At 41.7% G+C, this 23,619-nt stretch overlaps 1 protein-coding gene across 3 annotated transcripts; it reads left to right on the top strand.

The window, feature by feature from the left end:
• The first annotated feature begins 24 nt into the window (after positions 1-24).
• On the top strand, positions 25-18,080 carry dennd2c (DENN/MADD domain containing 2C). 3 transcript variants are annotated; one of them, XM_086214141.1, is made up of 19 exons: positions 25-328; positions 3,170-4,208; positions 5,982-6,109; positions 6,703-6,785; positions 7,692-7,835; positions 8,752-8,830; positions 9,093-9,137; positions 10,458-10,645; positions 11,013-11,122; positions 11,587-11,656; positions 12,042-12,119; positions 12,381-12,521; positions 12,849-12,997; positions 14,358-14,535; positions 14,689-14,730; positions 15,307-15,415; positions 15,578-15,820; positions 16,795-16,881; positions 17,032-18,080. In XM_086214141.1, exons 2-19 carry the CDS (start codon positions 3,352-3,354, stop codon positions 17,061-17,063), a joined length of 2,763 nt encoding a protein of 920 aa, XP_086070267.1. In that variant the 5' UTR covers positions 25-328; positions 3,170-3,351; the 3' UTR covers positions 17,064-18,080. The 3 variants fall into 3 exon arrangements, with proteins under 3 accessions (XP_086070267.1, XP_086070269.1, XP_086070268.1); XM_086214143.1 differs by having other exon boundaries at positions 10,461-10,645; XM_086214142.1 differs by having other exon boundaries at positions 3,179-4,208.
• Positions 18,081-23,619: the final 5,539 nt, after the last annotated feature.

Genomic DNA, 23,619 nt, shown 5'->3' on the forward strand with positions numbered 1-23,619 from the left:
TTAATATTTTCTGTCTGGCTTGATAGTGATGTTAATTGTCCCCTAGAGGAGAAGGGCGAGGACTGCTCAGCGTTGCTGGTCTTCAGTCTCTCACCACTTTCTTTGTTGTTGTGTGTAGTCAGTTGTCTATCATACTTTTGCAACCATTTTAAAGTTCATCTTCTCACAAGTTAAATGCAACTTACTGTGGAATCCAACGTTCGCCCGAGTTATTCAAACCTCTCCTCATTGAGCGATGAGAGCGAGTGGATTTTATTTGTTTTTCATTTCATCTAAAAGGAGAACGAAGAAAGAAGATGAGGCTTGTACCTTATTTTTAAGTTAGGGGGTAAGTCCCGCTTCATGTCGTGTACCAGTTGTTGATTTTGTTCTGTTGATTTTGTTGAAACACGAGTGAACTGATTCTCTGCTGCGAGTTAGCTAAAGTAGCCGTTTCTTTTTGTTGTTGTTGTTGTTTTCTTCATTCAACAGTTTCTACCAATTACTGACAATCAAAATGTGCTGTTTAAATGCACACTTGCGGTTTTATTCAGGTTGTCCATTTTATGTTAAGCTAAACTTCACTAAAAGTAGAGCCGTGTTGAAGTTGATTGAAGTACCATCAAGTTAAACTAGACTGCATAATGAATGTGAAGACTATTTCTGAATCTGTAAATCGTTTTGTTTAATTCGGCATACATGTAAAACTCTAAATGTGACATATACCGTGTCACAACAGTGTAAACTGTATCGTTGTCCGCGCTATTGCTCCCCCGTCACACGACGTAAAAGGTTCAAACCAGTCACATTCTCAAGACTACATCAGCCGTTTTGGTCACCGAATTACAGGACGAGCTTTAAAATGTCAGAATTTACATTGACTTTAAATTATACTGGAGGCATTCTTCAAGATAATGAAGAGCAATTTTATATTCCCATATCCTAGAAGGAAGTTTTAGCCCGTAATGTTTTCTCGTCCCCTACTTTTGCTCAAGTAAAGTAATTGATTAACTAGCTATCTAAGGCCATTGGATCTTACTGAAGAGAGGATAACAACTGTATGGAAACCATCTGCTGCTGCTTATGAAGTTAATTAATAACTGACTAAAAGTATGTAAAAAAAAAACATGTAAATGTTTAGACATACAGGAGAAATAAGTAAAGGATTCACATGCAAGTAGAAGGGTAGATATGAAATATGTATCGTTGGTTAAATTATTGCCCAGAAATTGCATGTGAGCTGTTGCACAGTGTCATGTCTGCTGCACATGAACTGATGAATTCATATGCAAATGTATTGAATTTTTGGGTTATTGCAGGGATATGAAGTGTCAGTCAGTCGTGCACAGTTGAGAATGCAAGCATTATTTATACTCTAAAGCTATATAATATAAACATTTTTACACTGATGTAATATTTTTAAATTGTAGCCATCTTAGTCTAAAATTTGGTGCCATTTTCAGCGTCAACAAACCCAAATTGTCATATGAAAATCCTCCTGATGTTGGATTTTTACACCTGCGTGCATAGAGTTCATTCGAGACGCTACCGGTGATGGATCAGCCACGTTAAGGTGCTTTGTCTTGGTCTATCCTTTTATGCTTGCATTTAGCAAACCTACATTTTTCTCTTTTATTATAGCTTTGACTGTCACTGGTGATGATAAACCGCAGTCGTACAAAACCTCACCTCCCCTTATCGTGTTGTGTCATGCCCATACCTCTTCAGAAGGGCGTTTTGTGGTGGTTTTGAAGGTGCAATTAGGTTTAATTTAGCAGCAGAGTGATGACAGGGTGCTTCTTGCTTCATGGGTCTCTGTTTTCTATGCGGATGAGTCAGGGAGTTTCACTTAAAGAACATTACAAGGATACCTCTTGCAGCCTCGTGTACACGAGTTCATGTGATATCTACCTCCGGCGTCTGATATCACCTCGCTGCAGTTGATACATTCCTGGATTTGTTTACCTCAAAACAATGTTTGATTACTGGATTTGAACGAATTTGATCTCACGTAGCTGAAAACAGGGGTTACAGCAGTTTCTGCCCCATAATTATGGACAGTCAGCCGATCCTGCTTCCTGCATCTCAGGAAACGTAACTCATGCCTTCCTGTACAACATACCGCACATAGACAAATAATACAAGTGGGTCAGTTTGGGAGAAGCATTGTCATTGCAGGATCTGGTCATGGTGGAGCAGCATTCCAATGTGCACATTTGATTGAGGTCAAACCGAACAAAAGCGTCACTTGCGGTCCTGACTGACCGACTGTCTCTGGTTAAATTTATTCCCGACCCCCCCTCATATACGGCTCTGCTGGAATGCAACTCATATAATTATTAGGATCATGAGCTGTGCTGTGGAATTCTACAATGCCCCCCCACCCCCAGATTCCCTCAGTCTCGGTCTTAATGTGCAACGTGTCCAAATGGTTTGGTTCCAGCAAACCAGGAGCTGCAGTACAAGTGTGTACACTGGCTACATTGATGTCAGACTGAATGCCTTTGCAGAGGTCCGTTAGTGTTGATGTTACTTAATGAGAGGGAATAAAATCACATACTGCAACTTTATCTTAGTCTAGTAGTGTATGTAGCAGTATATGTATTGCATGTGAGAGATAGCTTTTGAAGATATGTATGTAAATTTGGGTAGTAAAATGTTTCCCACCATTCAGCTGTCACCGGCTCTTTATAATGCATGCTTTTTACATTCATGTATTATGTTGCCTCCATAGCTCCTTGACAATGCTCCTTTTTGACACTCATCTGAAAATGAGCTTTGCAAGAACACTAAATTAGATTTAATGCTTAGCCGTATCATTGGCATTTCATATTTGGCTGGCTATTTTGTTTGGAACGACAGCTATAAAGAATCCAGAATTCCCCTGGAGCTAGAGGAGGGTTGGCTCCAGACACCCAGTTGCAGAAAAGCTGCGGTAACCTTGTTCCTGTCACCGTCTTTCCTTGTCTTTTCCTACTTCTACAAGATTTATTTTTGGACACTAGCCTTGACAGGAGCCTGTCCTTCCTGGCCCTCTCTGTGGTTCTTCCCACAACTTGTAGACAGCTTCACATGTGTCGTGCTGTATTGCCTCAGTATCCCTTTGACCCCGCAGTAGGCTGTTTGGACTTGTTTTTAAGTGCAGAGTGATTGATGAGTATTTTTTGTGTCTTGTCGCCCTTCTCTTAAGGGTGTTTAGGAAGGTGGGAAATGGCAATCTCCTAGCACCAGAAGACCTCCAAGGAACCTTACCAATTTCTGGATTTGTAGACGACAAATTTCATGTTTTTTCTCATCCTGCTTTGTGTGGAAATCCTTGATACATTCACTCATGGAGAACTGAGGGGGAGCTGACACTTGCCCCCTCTCAACATGCTGGCTCTGAGTCTGGAGCAGGGCAGGCGAGGGGGTGGTGAGGTCGATCGCCTGCAGAAAAGAGCCCCCATTGTGTGGCAGGGCTGCCAGTCAAGGTCCCCTTCTCGCGAGAAGGGAATCAACATCAGGGAGAAGATCTCCCAGTGGGAAGGTCGCAGCCAGGATGCCAGTGTGAAAGCCAAACCTATGAATGTATCCAGAACTTTGTCCGGGGGTGTCCTGAGCAACGGATGTTCCAGCGAACCCTTAAGAGATGCGGCCCATGGCAAAGCCTCAAAAGATCAGAGTACGGGCTTAGATTTTCGGGAAACACAAGCAGGATGTAGTGTGGCTGCTAGAAGGTCAGAACCCTTGCAGAAATCTTCAACCTTAATCACAGGAAATAAACCACTTATGGCACAAACGTTTGCACCTCCAAAGAAGGAGGCAACCTCTACAAATAAACAATTCCTGACTGTCAGTGGCAACAAAAAACAGGATTGCATCTTGGAAGTTGAAATAGATTCTAAGCTTCTACCTCTGTCGACTGATGATCAAGAAGATAGCATGCCTGCTGGAAACTTTTACACTTCGCGGGGTTTCTGGCGTAAGCTCGAGGGGGATAGACTGCTCTGGGAGAAAGGCCGGGAGTCTTCAGGTGAACCTCACCCCCCTCCCAAACCTCAGCGGACATTCCAGTACCGGGTAGCCAACAACAACAACAGCACGGGGCACACCATGCGATGGGACGGCAGATCCACTAATAACAACCACCCTGATGTGAGGAGAAGGAGGGTCGCCCACCCACCTCGCTTCCCACCTCCTCCCTGTCCTGTCGGGAAGACTGATGGCCTTTCAAGGCATAAAAAGAACAGGTGAGTTAATGTTGCACGAGTGTTTTTTGCCCGATGATTTAAATCTTTTACTTTACAAGTACAAGATACATTTTTAAAAAAAGAAAAAAGCAGTTTTTCCGATGTGATTCACGTTGGAATAAATCAGGTCCTCCTGCAAGAACTGAGAAAGGGGTTTTGTTTCAAATGAGCACTGCAATGTCTCTGAAGCAAACAGCTAGTGTTTTTTTTATTGAATCAGCACCAGTGAGTGTGTTCACAGCAGGTTTGGGGATTGTTCTGACAGCCTAATTGTTGGCCGGGGTCCAAGTGTGATATTATATGATATCTGGCAGCATTGTTCTCTATTTTCTGCACTTGGCCTCGATCCTCAGCAGCCACAGGTCCAGGGTCATCGTCTCTGGGCGCAAATACACAGTCACAAGAAGGCTCAGCAACGCACACAACACAACTGTGTAACCAGTTTAAATATTCAGGTCAGGACATGTTAGCTAATGTGGCCTCACATAAAACCACTCTTTGTATCTGTCACACCCATGTGCCGTGTGACTTTTTGATAGAATAAAGCATACAAATAGGTAAAAAAGAAACAAACACCAAAAAGAAGCAAACACTGCAGTAGAGGTTTTTTTTTTTTTGCTAAATTCTCCTGTGTTCCACAGCTTGTTGCTAACCTTTTGGTGCTGGGTCAATTATGTACACTGAGTTTTTAGAGCATATTCTCATCTTTTGTTCATACTTTGTTGCAGTAAGTCTCTGTATGTAATCAATTGTCTCAATATCCTTTAATCCGATTGACGTCAAATTTGGTGTGCGCATCACTGGTGCCTCTAGGAAGTGCAGTGCCAAGTTTGAGAGTCTGGGATCTAAGGGTCTGGAGTCTGAGGATCTAGGGTCTGAGGTGGAAGAGCTATTGAGATGACAGACTGACATGACAGAACCTTTTAGATGACAGAGTCATGTGAGATGATGTGGCCTTTGAGGTCGGAGTTTGGGATGGCAGAGTGAGATGATGGCCATCGAGACGGAGCCGTTCTGATGACGTATTTAGATGACAGAACCAATGAGATTGAAGTGTGAGATTACAGAGGCATTGAGATGAGAGACTGAGAAGAACAAGCCATTTAGATGGTGGATTGAGCTGATAGAACCATTGAGATGACACATGTAGTGTGCAGAGTCTTTGAAATGACAACGTGAGATGGCAGTCTGAGATGACAGCGTTGAGATGAGAGACAAAGATGGAAGGGCTACTGAAACGATACTTTGAGATGACAGATTGAGTCGACAGAGACATTGAGCGTAGAGACTAAGATGGAGAGTAGAGATTAAAGACAACAGGATGACAGACAAAAAGTCAGGCGCTCAGACAAACTCATGGCCCTGCCCCTCAGATAACAAATACTGTAAAGAATAAAGGGTTTATAAGTCAGAGATCAAAGTTGGTGATTAAAGTCCATCTGTCATCCAAGTGAGTCCCTGAAGGGAGGGAGAACCAGAATTTTAAAAAAAATCAGGGAGATTTTGTGATGACATACAGACCATGGCCCCGCCCCCTCTAACAACAGGCACTGCAATGGAATAATGAACTAGTTAAAGGTTCATCAGGAGAAACTGCATAACCCTTCGTCTGACCAGTTCATATAGCACATATTCCTGTCATGACAGTTGAACACACACTTTCCCTGTCTGGTTGTGTTTGATGAACGTAATAATAAAGAGGAGGACGCAATATGGTGGCTATCTTTAAAACAACAGCCTTTTTCACTGACTTCCCTTCCCACTCTGCCACAGGAAGTCCTTTGAGTATGAGGATGCGGCGCGTCTGACAGTGAAACCCGGCACGTTTGGAGGCCAGGCCAGGCACTCCGGACTTCACCATGCCTATTCTGATGACAATATCTACGAGGACATCATCATCAGTATGTCCAGTTTATGAAGACATCGTGAATTTGGAGTTTTTGCTCCTTTATCTGCATGTCTGGCCGTGATATTTGTATAAATACTCTCGTTTAAAACAGTTATTGTTGTCTGGCATTGATTGAATTTACAGTTCAACCTTGGTCAATTTCCAGCTTATTGCTTCCTGGTTATTGTAGATTACATCATAACCGCCATAGCGAAATGCATAAATTTAATATCTAAAGGCTTAACTAGAACTATTTAGTTGGAATATCTTTTGCAGTAACTGAGGAACTAAAGTGAAGTACCTGCAGGTTTGCAGGACCGAATTTGAAAACAAAACAAACTTTAAATGAATGACTGAGAAAATGAGCATTTTAATGGCTGGTAATAAAATGGTTTTAGTCTTGCCTGCAGTGTGTGCATGCGAGGAGTAAAATGTTGATGTCATGGAAGTTCTCCAGATTGTGATCATTATAACTGCAGTTTGTTTGATGTCCCCAGTAGACGAATCATTCACTGAAAGACTTTTTATTTCCTATCTACTTGAAAAATGGCACGAGCTCTGGTGAAACGTTTCTCTTATCTTTCCCGTCACTCGGTTTTCTCTCAGGTGACGTGACCAGAGATAACCCCTATGAGGATGTCAAATTATCTCCAGTGTGTCTCCCTATTGCAAGGCCTCACGCCCCAAAGGTAATTCAGTTTATCCCACCTTTTGACTCCTCATAAGTATTTGTATTAGCTCTGTATACGCAGATGAAATAATCCGCCTTACCCCGGAGTCACAAGAACAGAAGATGGAAGCACTTTTCAGTTAAGGAAACCCATCAACTTTTAGGGAAGTACTCGTATTGTCCATCATTTTTTGAGCCACGCAAGCAGATCATCTCTCCTCTCTGTGAGAGTGACAGAGCTCCAGACCCCTACCAGACTGCTAGTTAGCCTAGCTGACTCCTTTTTGCACAACGAATGTTAAGCGAACCCTTAGTTCTCGCAGCATCTTTCTCTACTGACTAACTTCTCGCATTCGTTGCAGCTAAGCAAGTTCTACAATTCTACAATTCTACAATTTCATTTAGCAGACGCTTTTGTCCAAAGTGACGTACAACACAAGCAAGAATTTAGACCTAATTAAGGAAAAGCCCATAGGAAGCGCAAAAGTGCTTCAGTTGTGATTTGGTCACAGGTACTGCCATCTAGTGGCAGAAGAAGTGTTGCCCCCCACCTTTTTTTTTTTTTTTTTTTTTTGACGGACACACAACATCACACAACACAGTTAGTGCTACATAATCACTAAGTGCTGGGTCTTGGACCCTCTGACTTATTCTACCCCACAGGACAAAGAGGAGAAGAGTCAGGTTCAGTGCCTTGGTGCTCTCTGAACAATTGAGTCTTCAATTGTCTCTTAAAAGTAGAAAGGGACTCAGCAGAACGCACAGAGTTCGGTAGTTCGTTCCACCATTTGGGAACAACAGAAGAGAAGAGTTAGAGAAGTTAACAGTCAGCTGTCCGGACAATATGTGCATTTCCCAAAAATGTTCTCTTAAATCTTCGTCGTGATCTACAACCAAATGGTAACTTCACTATTTTGTCTTCCAGCTCCCCCCTAAACCCCAAACTCTACAAGGTTATGCTGGCAAAGTGGAGAGGAAGACGGCACCCAAATCATCAACCCTTGCAGATACTCCCAAACCTGCCACGCCCTGGCGCTCAAGCACTCAAAAAATTCAGAAGACACCTCAGGTAATTCAAATTATGACCTTGAAGTCGCTTTTAATTGTTTTATGTAAGTTCCATGTAATAGAACGGCAAATGCAGTAAGTTGTATAATGAATCTTGCGTGACATCAGAAGGGAAAATGAAGGAGGAGACAAGATGAGCAGGAAGTAGACAGACACTGAAAGAAGTAGATAGCAGTAGAGAGACATAGACGTTTGTGAGAATAAGGACAGAATTTAAAGACCAGACCCATGGCGGTGGAAAGAGTGTGGACTCGGAGGATCTTTAACGGCAAGGCAGAGTCATAACACGAACCAATTAGTAGTATGCGTCGATGTCAATCTTTGAAGACGATGACTGGAACGTGGCACTTTGACGTAAGTTTATTTTGCGAAGGTACTTCTTTATCTACATGATTTCAATTTGAAGTAGTAGCACATAAAATGTATCTAACCAGGGGTGGCTTAACACATCTTTATAAAATGTGTTAAGAGAACAATTTCCCATCACTGTGTTTATCCTGCATGATTACAGTGCTATTTTATTTCTACAACTGAACGAAGTTTTTTGTTTTTACAACCGTCACTGCTCTGTGAGTCCTGTTAGAGATAAGCTTCAGCACTACCAGTGTGTGTGTGTGTGTGTGTGTGTGTGTGTGTGTGTGTGTGTGTGTGTGTGCGTGTGTGTGTGTGTGTGCGTGTGTGTGCATGTTTTGGGGAGGGGGGGATTCTTTTTTCTTCTGAGTATTAACAAAGGAATGTGAGGATGCTGAAAATCCTTTATGTAATTAGAGGCTGTTACATCATGATTCCCTTTAATCATTATTTTGTAATGGCTGCAGAAATATGGGGTTGATGAGTACGTGTGTGTGTGTGTGTGTATGTGTGTTTGTGTGTGTGTGTGTATGTGTGTGTGTGTGTGTGTGTGTTCCCCTACACAGTATGTTAACAAGATTGAGACAATCTTTGATGACAAGCGAGGGAGAAAGAGAGTGAAGAACCAGGGAGTTTCAGTGCGAGGTGATATAACACACACACACACACACACACACACTTACACACTTGCAGATGCCCTAATGTCACACACATCAACACATCAATAAGATTAAGTTGAGCTTCTCTGTGGAAATACCAAGGGTTTGATGATGCACACAAGGCTGCAGCTGCACAGATGAATTTGTGAAACAAAGGCTCGACTGTCTGTGACTGATTATGGTTTCTTAAATGTTTTTCATTCCTCCGCCTCTCCTTCATCTCTCCTTTCCTCCACTCGTATCCACAGAGGAGACTAGCGGGACAGAGAGCGACCCCGAAGACAACACCAGAGGTATCACTGAAGCTGTCATCTCTAATGTTTAAACCTGGTTTTCAGATTAGGAGTAAATGTATGGAACAAGCAAAGTTTTCATCAGTGACACATTGACCTTTAAAACCTTGTTATTAGTTGATACACACTATTATTATTTATACGTGCGCAATAATGTTATATATAACGTCACAAAGGACCATAATGCACCTGATTAATACCTACGTAAGTGACATCCAGACTTGTGCTGAAATGGTAAGCAGCCAATCATTAACAATGATTGACAGTTTTATTGTAGAGTACTGAAATTATTGGCTTGGCACCATGAGGGAGATGTTTGTTTTCTGTGTTTGTGCGTGTGCGCGTGTTTTCTGACAGTTTATGCAAATCAATGAAACAAAACTAGCTGGAAGATTTGTCAGTCATTGTTTTTGGCGTCCTAATTAAGGTCATGGTCTCAAATCATTTCTACCAAAACACTTTTATTAAATCTCTTTCAATTTATCTTTTTTCAAACAAACATTAACATTAACTTTAGCAAGGCACTGTGACCCCTCGGTCAGTCAGGAACAGTTCCACTAATCAAATCCCCACAGAAATTATATGCAGATTAAACAAATCCATCACATCATATTGACCTGTAACACAAAAGGAAATCATAATGAAAAGAATGTGGAACTATTTGAGGTTATTTCAGGTTATTTCAGGTTGCAGCAGTTCTGCCAACAGACTGAGGTTCAATGCTAACGTTGTTTTCCTTTTTAATAGGTTTTGAAGAAGTATTTAAAAAAATATTTGAGAAAAAAACAGAAACAAACAATGTAATTAGCAGTAGTTTAAAAAAGGTCTTCTTTTAATTCCTAACTTCATCATGAGACCTCTCAGATTTCCATCTTCTGCCTCAGTTTGTGAAGTCATCTGAGGTAATTTAACATTTATATGCTGAGATTCAGCAGTTTTACCCTGAGATTCCAAAATATTGCTGAAAAAAAGAAAGTAACTCTCATATGGAAGCGAACAACGCTGGCACAGCGCAGTCACAGCATGTGAATTTATTCAACATCCCCGCTAACTAACTCAGCTTGAGCTGGTCTGCTGCTCCAACTGTCTCTGAATTCGGCGATGTTATCCCTTCGTTTCCGTGTCAGAGGTGTCACGATGTGTTCCTAATCTCTGTGTACTTTTAAACAGACTTAGAGGTGTGGAAAAGGCGTTATATTCCCACCATGAAAAGTCTCTATAAAAGTGGCTGTTGTAAAAAGCCTGTTATTTCTCCTCTGAGCTGAAAAGGGTATTTCCCAGGACACGATTTACCATATTGTCTCATTTTGTGGTGTCCAGCAGGTTCCAAGAGATCAGTTTTCATCCAGTCGACACTGAAGCGTCGGCCAGGCTACCGCACCCTGGAGAGGGACCTGATCCAGCTGCAGCAACAGCAGCTCTTCCAGATCTTTGTGGTGGTGTCGCTCAGAAAAGGCTCCCCAGGAAACAGCTACTCACCTGAAATCACACAACAGTTCCCCAAAATGGTTAGAAGTAGCCTTTGTTATTACCCCTTAATTTCTCCGTCAACAATGTCCACATTTAGCCATTTTCCTAAAAGGTTTGCATCTTTACTCTGGTAACCCAATAAACTTTTGTTTTGTGAGGATTTATATTGGAATTTTACTGGAAACCTTGTGAAAAAGTGAGATAAAAGAACTGTAACGAGGAGCTTTCTGACGTTAAATATGTGCTAACATTGAGAAATACATTACCCAAATGAAATTTTAAACTGGGAAAGAGGCAAAATACGGCCCCTTTGAATAGAATAATGCAGTTAAATCAGCTGCTGCCCCCTCAAGGATCCAGTTTGGAGTTGTGCTGCAGTACCTAAGTGTTGTTCCTTTGTTTCAGTTTGAGAAGTCCTCTCGGCTCTCCAGGGAAGCTGAGGATCAGCTGAAGGTCATACCAAAGTTCTGCTTCCCCGATTCATTGGACTGGAAACCCTCTGCACACATGCCCAGGTCAGCTCATACGCCACATTAGTATTTAACAGCATTTAGACACATGTAACTATTAATTTTTAGAGCTGTCATTAGTTATATTTTATTCAACACATCCAGTTCTTTTTTTTCTTTTTTTTTTTTGCATTTACATACCCAGCTGTCATATATTCCCTCTGAAATAACTCAGATTCCCTGCAGGGATCATTAAAGTTTCGCTACATTAAATCTGGCAGCGCTGAGCCCCTCTTGGCATTCTTTCTGTTATTTCTGTTGGATATTGTTTCAGTGTGTTCACGTGTTTTGTGAGCTCAGGTGTCTTTACAACACTAACTATCGCAGCGCACATATCCTGAATACGTATTTACTTCCTGTACATGCGTCTTTCTATTTCTAGAAAGTCTTGAACGTAATCAGATGTTAAATGTTTTTAGAAAACTCAAACAATCATTTGAATTATGAATTCGATCTTTGCCTGCTTTCAGTGAGACCTTTTCCTTTGTTCTAACTGGAGAAGACGGCAGCCGTTGGTTTTGTTACTGTCGCAAGATCCTGGTGAGTGTGAGTGCGCGTGTGTGTGGATGCATCTGAATCATTGACTCAAGTGTGTTTGTGTGGGTTTGTGATGACATGGCAGCCGGCCATGTGCTTAGTCAACATCTCTGTAGACCAGTATATGTGAATCATAATGTGACATGTGACCATAAACCGCCTCTGAATCCATGACGGAGAGCAAGAAGAATTTCATAATGCTTCTCCTCTTTTTCACCTCACAGGGAGAGCTGCTTTTCTTTTCTTCTCAAAACACAAGATTACACTGTTGATTTGTTTTTGTTTCGCATACACTACTGAACTCATGCTCAAATCTTCATGGCTGTTTTCATGAAATGATTATATTTTTCCTTGTTTATGACATTTGAACTATATATGTCTCCTAAAGCCCAGTGGAAAAGGGAAGAGGCTTCCTGAGGTTCATTGTATGGTCAGCAAGCTGGGCTGTTTCAGTCTTTTTGCAAAGGTAAAGTAACCACACTTGTGTCAGCTAGAGATTAAGCAGCTGCTGGCTTGATATTTGCTGAGTTCAGTGGGGATCCTGGTGAAGTGTGTTGTATTTATTAGCTTGGAATGAGGCTAGACTAGAAGATAACCATGTGCAATCAGTGGGTGTATTTGGTGCTGCACGAATTTCCCTGACTGTGTTTATAAACATCAAGTTTAGCTGCAGATTTCAATCTAAAATAAAAGAAGTTGCAGTCATTTCTTTGGCTTATCCATCCAGATTTTGGAGGAGGTGGAGAGGCGCAGGGAGATCTCCCCTGCACTGGTTTACCCTTTTATGCGTAGCGTGATGGAGGCACCGTTCCCGGCTCCGGGACGCACAGTCACCGTTAAGAGCTTCCTCCCAGGCTCTGGGAATGAGGTGAGCCTGAAACCAGAGGAGGAAATGTTGATTAGTAGTTTTGTCTCTTAACCACTGCTTTCTGCAAACTCACAGTGACTCATGAGAGGCTTTCTGTGTAAACAATAGGGACGGTTATTTTGGCTTTGAAGTGAACCCTGTCGAGTTCAAATTATGACCTTGCTTGTTAATTAAAGACTCCAGTTTCTGCAGCTTTGAATGTGTCATGTTTGTTTTCTACTACTTTCGCTGCGCCAACATCCATCCAACAGATATATTGATGTGGTGTGAGCCGCTATCAGTTGTAGCGCTATATTTAGACTCCATGTGATCCCGTTGCTCTCCCAGGTCCTGACTTTGTGTCGGCCGGTGGATTCCAGATTAGAGCATGTGGATTTTGGCGTGCTGCTGCAGTGTCTCACGGTCGGGAAACTCCTGCAGGTGTTTGCTTCCCTTCTGCTTGAGAGGAGGGTCATCCTCGTCGCTGACAAACTCAGGTACAGCTCCCCGCTAGGCTAACACCCAAAACACTGCAGGACCACTGAACCATGTGTCTCTTTAAGAATGGTTATAAATTAAAAAAAAAAGTGGACTCCAGCTGTAGTTATTGCTTGGTTGCATCATGCAGGCCTGGATCCAGTAACATCACTCTGTGTGTACTTTGGCGTCAACTAGCTAGTTCACCAAGCTAAATTAGGACAGAGTCAAGTCAGGATTATCTCTCATGGTGTCCCACTGGACCTCAGGGGCACAATAGCTCTTTAACACCAGGCTACTTTGTTCGTATTTTTGCAGGGATTTCCAATTCAAACAATAACTCTTTATATAAACGGTTAATAAAGTACATCCTCGCACTGAACATTTAAATAATAGTAGTGAAGATGTATCTTGTGAAGCTGCTGGTTTTATGACATCACAAGGCTGCACGATCACATGAGAAACCCTCTGGTCAGGCTTCAAGTTATACGAGTCAGTCAGCATCTATTTAGGAGAACTGGCTGAGGTGTTTGGACAGCGCGACGTGATTCAGAACAACAAGTGATGCGTGTTGATGCCGCCGTAACATCCGTTCTATCGGAACTGGAGATTATTTCCTCTTTTGAAAGAAGAGCAGCGCACCGGGAGACTTCCCGGAAAAGTTTCTTTGCTCCTCTGCTGGCCTCAGCCTTTACGCCGCGTTGGTGAATTAAATACTTGATGTTTTTCCGTGATAGGCGGCCATAGACATCCAATCAGCTTCTGAGGGTTTCTTAAAGTGCAGTTTTCTCTGGGTTCTTTCTCACGTGCTTCTGTGAGGAAAGCCATTTGATGCGTTGGGTCGATTCTGCGTGACTGTAGAATTTAGGCGGAGTATCAGCATCAGTATCAGCTGATATTCATCTTGTTGTCAGCCATCGGTCCGTCTGCAAATAATTTGACGCTCTAAAAACAGATGTGCAATTTATTTTGAAGGAAATTGAAGGAATTCTTCATTTCAGTGGCACAAAGGGGGAATAAATAAATAAATGCACACAGACAAACACACACACACACACACCTGGCATCAGCTATTGCAATTGTTGTTTTGAACTGGTATTATTCCAGAATTCCCAATCAGTGCATCCAGACTGTATAACTGAATTTGCTGAATACACTCAGCAAATTCAGCAGCAGCAGAAATAATAAATCCCACATTGAAACAGTATTAGCTTTGCTCGCCAGTTGCATTTTGGAGACACTCTACTGTTTGCATGTTCGGAAAAGTACGATAATGGAGTCCACATTGTATTTTCTCTGATTGATGTCTTTTTGTCATATGATCCATGTGAGAACTGAAGTGTTTTTTGCTTTCTGCTCTTCTTTTTCTCTCAACAACAGCGTGCTGTCTCGATGTGGCCATGCAGTGCTGGCGCTGCTCTACCCGTTCACCTGGCAGCATACCTTTGTTCCTGTGCTGCCTGCTAGTATGCTGGACATCAGCTGCTCCCCGACGCCATTTCTCATCGGGGTGCTAGCACCCTGCCTGCCACAGGTGCTGGAGCTGCCAATAGAGGAGGTCAGAGTATATATATATATATATATATATATATGGAATAAACTGCATTTGTGTTTTGATGGAGAAGAATGTGAACAAAGAGGCCGCAGCTCCCCTTGACGTGACCCGGTGACCATGAGTAACTGTCATCCTCTCTTCTTGCTGTCTTCACAGGTGCTCATAGTGGATCTGTGTGCAGACAAGTTCGTCATTCAGGTGTGTACACATAACAGCATATAGGAGGAATGAAAGGTGTGGTTACAGCGGGGATTTGCCCACACTTGTCGCTCACTCACACGCAGAAGGTTTTGATGGTGACAGAGAGGAAGTTACACTCACAAATGCAAACATGTAGAGTAATGGCGGCGCCAGTGGATGCAGACCACAATCCTGTAACACGGGCTGCAACTGACAAATGGACGTAGTTTCTGACTAAGCTTATACTCTGTTTCATCTGCCAAGTCAGAGTTGTTTGTCTTGAGCTCAAGGGCCTCTTGTGTGTTTAATGGTGAAAGCTAATTTATGCTAGCATGCTGGACAAGCTAGGAAACTGACATAAGCGTTTTTTTTTTTTTTTAATTCCTCTTAATCTTATATGAAATAGAAGGTTTGAACCCCAGATGTGAAATCCAGTTTCCAAAATCAAAAGTGCACAGCTGTTAATTCATTGGACCAAACCCGATGAATCCTTTGGAAAACCAGTTGTCTTAGTCATGCAGCACGTTACGTACAGTATTTCAGCCAGGGAGCTTTGATGGTGTGGTGTTGACTCCTCCTGTGAATGTGCGGCAGCTGGGCGATGAAGACTGCATCCTGCCCAGTAAACTACAGGCAGCACTGCAGCAGATTCTGGAGGAGAGGGAAGACATTCTGAGACCGTCAGATGGAGACTCATCTGGAGGTTGGTAGCCCTGACATCATACGTGGTAAACGATGTCAGGGCTGTCACGGCTTACTTAGTCTAGCCCTATACTCCTACTAGATACTGTAGTACTGAATATATAACATCTTATTATCTGTTCTGGAGAGCCTGTTACAAAAGTGAGTGTTCTGGCCCATGCAGGCCAGCACGTGGACCTGAGCTCGCTGGTGTCTGAGGCCTTTGTACACTTCTTCGTGGAGCTGGTGGGCCACTACCCTTTTCACATTGCGGAGTCCTCCAATGGAAGCAGGGAGCTTCAGCGAGACAGCTTCCGCAAGTCTCACCCATCCCGCGGCGTTCGTCAGTTTCTACAACTCTTCATGGACACTCAGATGTTTGCCGGCTTCATTCAAGACAAAGAGCTGCGCAAGGGAGGAGGAAGAGGTAGTGCTGCTGGGAGAGACATTCTTTCCTGCCTCTACGGAACTGCTAGTTACATTGTAGAAGGGGAATTATTTTTCTGGTTCAATGAAAGATGGGAGAGAGCAGAACTCTGAACCCAGCTGGAAATGTACAGCTCATTCACAATGGAACTGCTTTTTATGATAAATCTAACAGAACCCTTAAGTCATCCCACAGTGGGGAAATTGGCAAATTAAGCTTATAAAATCAATCTGAGCCACAATGAAGTACAAAATTATCAGAAACGGCAACATTGCCGTACGACGTATGAAGAAAACACAGTGGAATCTGATGTTTGTTACATCACACATACTTCCTGGAACCACTAGGTGGCACTATGACTTCCAATTGATTAAAAGACCTCTTCGTGTCAGGACTTTCATCAGACATGAAGGTTTGGAAAGATCTGACCTTGTGAAGTCCAGTTAAAGTTGTTGCCTGTCCTTGGCGAAATATTAAAATTGGCCTCGTCACGGTAACATCACCTAACAACAACTGACAGATTTTGCTGAAACCCTTCACAAGTTCTTAATCACACGAGTGCATCAAGGTGTAAACAAAACATCTGTATTTAAAAGCCATGTCAACCATCCTGTGTTTTAGATTTTTTTTTTTTTTTTAACTCTAACCGCAACTTTTTTCAAGTTCCACCGCAGGTTTTTGAGCTCAGAGCAACAGTGACAACCGAAGTAACGGGCAAAACTTCATGACAGACAATAAATATCATCCTAAGAATGATTTAGCAGGAGTAAAGAAGTCAGATGTTTCCACATTATAAGCTGTTAAATGGAGGCTTGCTGTTGTTTAATTTAATCACATTAAATCAGGCATATGATTGAAGTTAAATGAGCAGCTGCTTGTACTGACCTAGAATCAGGTCACTGGACAAACACACACCACAGCAGCAAATGAACACGAGGAGAAGACGAGACTCTCACTCTCTGACTCACTGACAGGTCTCTTTGAAGTCAGAGTGGCGGAGTATTTGGACTCGTACCCTGAGCCGGAACCAAGTGGGGTCAACAAATTTCTCAAAGGCCTCGGTAAGTGGTTTTTCTTTATCATGTACTTCTGAGTGGCTATCAACAACTCTCCCACTTTAGTGCTTCCAAGTGGTCTTACAGGTTGCGTACATCTTTACTTTAAAGAAGGACTTCATTTTCAGCATTTGATTTCTTTATTTCTTTTTTTAGGGCACAAGATGAAACTCTTACAGATGAAATGAGAAGAGACTTGTTGCTGTGGCTGAGCCACTTGGTCGTTGCAAGCCAGATTCACGAGTAAGCAGGGATGTTGAAGCCGGAGTTGTCCGCCCCACATCGGGGGCTCTTCTTTAACCTTCCTAGATCACCACGATAACATACAAAGCTAACCTGCTGCAGGACCAGGTTAGAGCTTGAGATCAGCTATAAGGAGCTCCGCCCCGCTCAACCCGACTTCTTTGGATATGAGATTGAGTGACCTGCCACATGTTAAAGGGATAGTTCCGATTTTTTTGAAGATGGGTTCTATTTGCTACTTATCAATGATGACGTTGACCGGCAGAGTTCTCTCTCAGAACAATGCCTGCAGTTCTTCATAACAGCTCTGGAAAGTTGGACAAAAGCCACACGCAGGGTCGCTGGGGTCCCGCTCCCATATGCCCAAGCTGACCGAGGCTCGTCATCTCTGACTGGGTCGATCCAGCTCATTGAAAGCTTGGCTCTGATGAACTGGCTTCATAGAACACCCCTCTGAACACTTTTTGTTGTTTTTATTTTAGAAAACTGGAAACACTACAACTGTCATTGCGCAAGAGCAGCTCCCTGTGTGAACCGATATTCAATATTCCAACACGAGCTTGTGAGGTCACAACTATGTTTCTGAACAGAAACCTGTTCAGTAGAAAACACATTATATCCATTTAAATGTTACATTTCAGTCTCAAGTACTATCAAAGTGAAAATAATATGTATAGTTCTAACCTGATGCATGCTTTTAGACATGGTTGTGTATTCATGTGGCATTCATTTTAACACAAAGTGTACAGCAAAACAAAAAAAAACAACCAACTTGTTTACTTTCTACTTTTTGGCATTTCGTATGAAATGGAGATGTGTTCGCTATGTTCTGGCCTCAACGTTCTCCCTGTTAACTGGAGTTGTAAATACATTTCGTAACATTTTGCACATTGTTGAGTCAGTGTACAGTATTTGGAATATTTTTGTATGAACTTCTGAACATACTTTTAAATAAATGGATCCCCAAGAAAAAGTATTTGGTGTTTTTGTGGGAATGAACCTACCTGACTTTAGGGAGGATGTTATTTGGCTGCATGTGAAAGACACACCGGCACTGAGGGTCCATTAAGATGAAAGATAAACGGCTAACACGTTATTATTATTACATTCTGTCCCGTTAGATGACTTAGGTCTGTGTTTGATTGACCAGAAAGTAGTTTTAACTCATCCTCAGTAATATCTTCATGTCCAACAGCAAACCTTTTCTAAACAAAATGTTATTTCCACAGCCGATGTGGGAAAGTGTTTTTAGTCAAACACAGGCAAGGACAAATCTAATAGGGTGAATCACATTCTGTCAGCTCCTGCAGCAGGAGCGTCTAACTTATTCTATCTTTAAGATCCTGGTCAAAAGCCTCATTGCCTTGTTGCCACTTCAACTGTAATTTACATCGAATTACATCAAATCCCTCTTTGGCCCTTGACCTTTCACCTCCTCTCTACACAGATATAATGAGTAACAATGTGTCTGTGCAGAGCCGATATCCTCCAACGGATCAGACTCTTCTTGAATGTACTTCACTTTTGAGAGGCACGCCCAGAGAGAGCCGGGATAAAAGGTTCTGGCTGAACAGGTTATTCTGAAGTGCTTTGCCCTGCACTCAGCCTTTCAGGCAGAACTTCACCTCTGACCATACATAAATCCCATCTACTTCACCGGGGGCTTACAGACCCCGCCTGAACCCGTCTGAACCCCAAGACAACCATTTGATTGGTAGAGATTAATGGTATGGGGAGTTTGTTATGAGAGCATATAAATTTTCACTACAGCCACATGAGGGCGCTGTTTACATGTCCTTCCACTAACAGGAAAGAATCAGCAGAGTGTGGAAGGTGAAAATCTGAACATGATTTGTACCAGACTGACTCGTACCTGGTTTCACTCTGGAGTCAGCCTGTGACACAGTGTCCGCGACACACGTCAGATTTGTGAACGACGGTATCGCACAACTGTATTATACGGTGACAAGTGGTACAAAATTTAAATACAATTGATGAAAACCTCCAGTCCTGAATTGCAAATTAAAAAAGAAGACATGCAAACACCAAGACATACAAAAAAACAACAAAAAAATAACAACAAATTGATTCAAAAGAAAAAACATAAAAATTCCAATCCCACTTCTGACAGCTTTTCACTTGCACTTCGCTTGGCTCTAACTATATGTTGTTGCTGTCTCTCATCATTAGCATTATTATGTGTCAGTATTTTTGACATGTTATTAGTTATACAGGATTTGTTGGATTGAGGAGATCTGTTTGTTTTTTAACATGTTTCAGTGATTTGGTGTCTTTGTTTTACTTTATAATTAAAAATCAAAGGGAGGAATTTTACAAAAGCTCAAAAACCCGAAGAGATAAAGGTTTTAAATTTAATGGAATTCTGCTCCATGTGGAATTGCTCAACATATTAACCACTGGATCGACAGCTCCACTGTCTGGTGAGGTAATAAGAGTTTTATATTCTGCTTGATAAAGCCAGTGTATTTAGTAACTGTGTTCATCTGATGACGCCGATTAGACCAATAGGTCACAAGCCACGCCCCTTTCTGCCCGAGCCTTTCCCCCGCCATTTTGAAATTTTCCACAAACATTTTATTTGCTGCTTTTGACATACGTTAAACTAAACTTCACCATCTATGGTTCCTGTCATATTTTTAACGGCTTCAAGTAAAACGTGTTTTTTTGTGACACTGTTAAGCCACAGTTGTGTGGGTGCTGCCTGATATAATGAATAAGCCATAACCAAATGTTAGTAAAGCTTCACGTAAAGCAACATTACACACCTGCGGAAAATTTGATGCAGGTCCAGCCTTGAAGAGCACTGCTGCGACATCATACCATGACATCTTCACAATACTGTTGACTTTATCCAAAAGGGAGTTGTATGTATATTTTATGACAATATTCTCCAGATGTTTTGAAACTGCATTCGCTAGCTCCATCTTGTGGCCGGTTGTGTAACACCGTCATACTCATAAGATCCATAAGACCAAATTTCCTTCAACAAACTGTAAAAAAAAAAAAAAAAAAAAAAAAAAAAAAAGCAGTAAAGTTGTACGGATTGGGATGTTTCTTGTAGGTCTTATAATTTATATGTAGGTGGCGCTATTCTGTTTTTTGGTTTTTTTTCAAACTTGCGGCCGGAGCAGAAACGTGCAGCGGTAATTGCAGTCGCTGGCAGTTTGTAAATGCAAAGTCTTCAAAAGTTACATTGTAGTGCAGTAATTATAATTTCAAATGATCCAATTTTGATCAGGACTTTGATTGATGATGGGTTTTTTTTAACCTCCCCGTTGTTACCTGAGAAATGATCGGAGGATTTTTATCAAGTAAGATCCAGAACGTCTCATTTTGATTAAAAGCGTTCAAACAAATCATTTGTAAAAAAAAAAAAAAAAAAAAAAACGAGAGGGGAGAAGATTCGGCTTTGCGTCGGTCTCGTGATGTTTTACATTTTGATGTATTTTATGCATTTTGCTAACTCTTCCAAAAAATACAGGCAGATACTGTAGAACTGTTAGTACTGCAACTACCCCCCCCCCGCCTCTCTCGCTCCAGTCTCTATATGCACATGCATGTGCTACCAGAACGAGGAAGTGTTAGAGGGACAACAGGTGGTTGTTTTTTCTTTTTACAGTGTGTCATTTTCCGAGCCTGCATGCAATTTGGCCTTCAACAGAGTGGAGCGTCAGTGACCATAAAAGCTGCGCATTAATAACCAAGGTCAAAACTATAGCAAACACACAAAATTACCACAGAGCAAAACTGACCTCTTTGTTATGGAAACCTATTTGTGTGAGATTTATGAGCTGCTCTCACCCACCTTAAATTATCAGGAAGTCACTTGAATGCAATTGGAAAACCTTTGTAGCTCGTCTTAATGGTTACGATAATGAGACCCTGATAGAGGACATACTTCCCTCTGCTCGCATTCCTTCCCCTCATACGCGTCTTAACAACAAAACACGCTCTGCGGGCCAAATTTTATTTGAGGAAGAAGCGGTCTGCATTGCAGAGGTGAGCCATAAAGATAAGGTGATGACCTAAACTGATTTGTAGGTAAATTGCAAAATAGATTGCTTGTAAACCCATATTTCTTCTGTTTGCCTCCTTTGTTTTGACGTTCATTTGACCCTCATCTGTCACACTGAGATATGACTTCTGTCCCCTGTTGTCCAGACTTCAATCCAATAAACGAGTTAGTGGGCCAAAACGTGATTTGATTGGCAGAACAATTTATAAGCGTTGTGACTTATAAGTTCGACTCTGACACAGAGGAGAAGCTGAGACATAAAGTTTAGGTGAAAGGACGTTGTTATTTTTTTCCTTCTTTTTTTTTTTTACACATAAAGTTCTGAAGGATTTGTAGCCCTCAGCTCTGGACTCATCCTAGAGAAATACATCTTGTGTGGACATGCAGGGCACGTCGGAAAACTTAGAAAAGGCTCCCTCCAGGAGTTTTTCACTTTGGAAAAAAACTGACTTGCTGGTATTGGTTGATGAGCAGCCGAGGTGTCGGAACGTTGACAAGAACTTTGATGTGACTGGTTTTCCCCCTCGTGTCCTCAGAGGCACTTGCATCTGCTGACAAGTCAAACATTACCGCAATGTAAGGAAGCAATCGCGTTTCAAATTCAGGTTATAGATCAATTATGCCCCTAATCCAGATTAGATTCACATTCACTATCATCTTGAGCTGCCAAGTCTACTTCCATAAGATAGTAAAACATGATTAAGTTAAAAAACAAGACCAGTTTGTTTTTTTTAATGGAAAATTCCCACAAGATTAAGTAAAGAATTAACTGGAAAAGCCGTCAGGAATGACTCCTTTGTTTTCCACACTTATCAAACCCTTCAGTGACCCGTTTACGGATGTTGTCATCTTGTTCCTCCACTCACTACTTCCACGAAGGTGGTCGCACCAGTTTGAATGTTTGTTTGTTTGTTAGCAGGAGAACTCAAGAACAAATGGACAGATTTAGATCAAATTTGGCGTGAAGATGTTTTGTATGACAGAGAACGAGTTGTTCACATTTGGACACTCTAGATCAAAATATATATCCTTGATCCCAAAGACAGTTCTGGGAAATTTGCTGGATTATCTATTAGCCTTTAGCCATTAGCTGTTTGCCATTAGCTATTAGCAATTAGCTGTCAGCGGACGTGACGTGATTCCTCACATCCATCCACATCCATACTTTGCCCTTCATTCAAAATGCATGTCTTTAACACATGTAATCAAAATATAGTCAATTTTTTTTGGGAGATATTGATCATAACACAAAAAAGGATCTTAAATCCGCACTATGATTGAGATGATCCCTTAAAGCTGAAACATTTCCCATGGAGCCGATAAATTTGATCTCTAAATTCATCAGGAAATGATAATAAAACAATCTTCATTATCATCATCATCATTAATAATCAAATGCTTGTGCACTTGTTTGGAGGATCCATCCTGATGAATTTTAGGCAACGGGGCCGCTTCCATCCCATCAGAGGAGGGCCGCTAAGACCTGGTGAGAACTTGACTACGTCATCGGATGATGTAGATAAAAGCAAACACTCCCAGTTCTTCTCATCTCAGCTCGGAGGAAAAAGTCATACGTTGACAAAATGCCAAAATACTCAGCACGATGACACCAGTTGAAAATATTATCTTTGCTCTCGTGTGAGTAAATTTCAGATCGAGTAGGGACACAGTCAATATTGTGTCATTTTACAGCTGGGCCAGCACGTGCAGCTGCTCTGCTTTCACGTGTATCACTCACCCAGCAATCCTTCCCGCTAGATAACAGTAGCTCACACATCCAATGGCCCACTAAAATTCTTTCTTATGACCATCAAGTTCATGGGTTCCAGGAAGAGAAATAAAACATCTGATTACATCTTCTTTTTCTTCCTCAGTGTGCTCACAACTCAACACCCAATAAATGACTTTGCTGATATGACACAGTGTATTTGTATTTGTATTGGGTTACTAAATAACCAGGCCGGTTACCTGGCTGTTTTTGCTAATGGCCCAAAGCCATTAGACATTACCATAAAATAAAAGGAGCAACCACAAACACCTGCCCTGCAAGTCATCTTATCCCTCCTACTTCCTGGAGGATTCCTTATTTTCTTATTTTTATTTCCTGAATTGCATTAAAATAATTCCTCAAAGAGGAATTTCCTCGATATTTCATCCGTCAAGTCAAACGCGATGTTTTTTTCTTGGGGTTTTTGTGTGTGTGTGTGTGTGTGTGTGGTAATTTTGACATTTGCTTTTCAAAGAATAAATAAATAGATAAAAAGCTTGTAAAGTGCTGTGGTGAGAATCTAGTCCTGCATCACCACCTGCTCTCTCAACACGGTCTCAATGGAAATGAGTCCTCTCAATGTATTGTACTGCTTAAGCATACGTTACTGAAGACTGTGTCTTTTTTGTGAGTCTCAGTTTGTGACATGACATAAGCCTATTGTTTACAGGATGAAATGTATTTATTGTATGCGTTT

This window comes from Aulostomus chinensis, chromosome 9 (genome assembly GCF_037954235.1).
Source record: "Aulostomus chinensis isolate RoL2024-O1b breed Wild chromosome 9, RoL_Achi_v1.0, whole genome shotgun sequence".
Classification (NCBI taxonomy): Eukaryota; Metazoa; Chordata; class Actinopteri; order Syngnathiformes; family Aulostomidae; genus Aulostomus; species Aulostomus chinensis.

Excerpts from the sequence above, each read along its gene's own strand:
- dennd2c (XM_086214141.1), top strand. The coding sequence starts at position 3,352 with ATGCTGGCTCTGAGTCTGGAGCAGGGCAGGCGAGGGGGTGGTGAGGTC. Across the intron at positions 6,110-6,702 it reads CTACGAGGACATCATCATCA|GTGACGTGACCAGAGATAAC; the intron begins GTATGTCCAGTT and ends GTTTTCTCTCAG. Across the intron at positions 10,646-11,012 it reads CACAACAGTTCCCCAAAATG|TTTGAGAAGTCCTCTCGGCT; the intron begins GTTAGAAGTAGC and ends CCTTTGTTTCAG.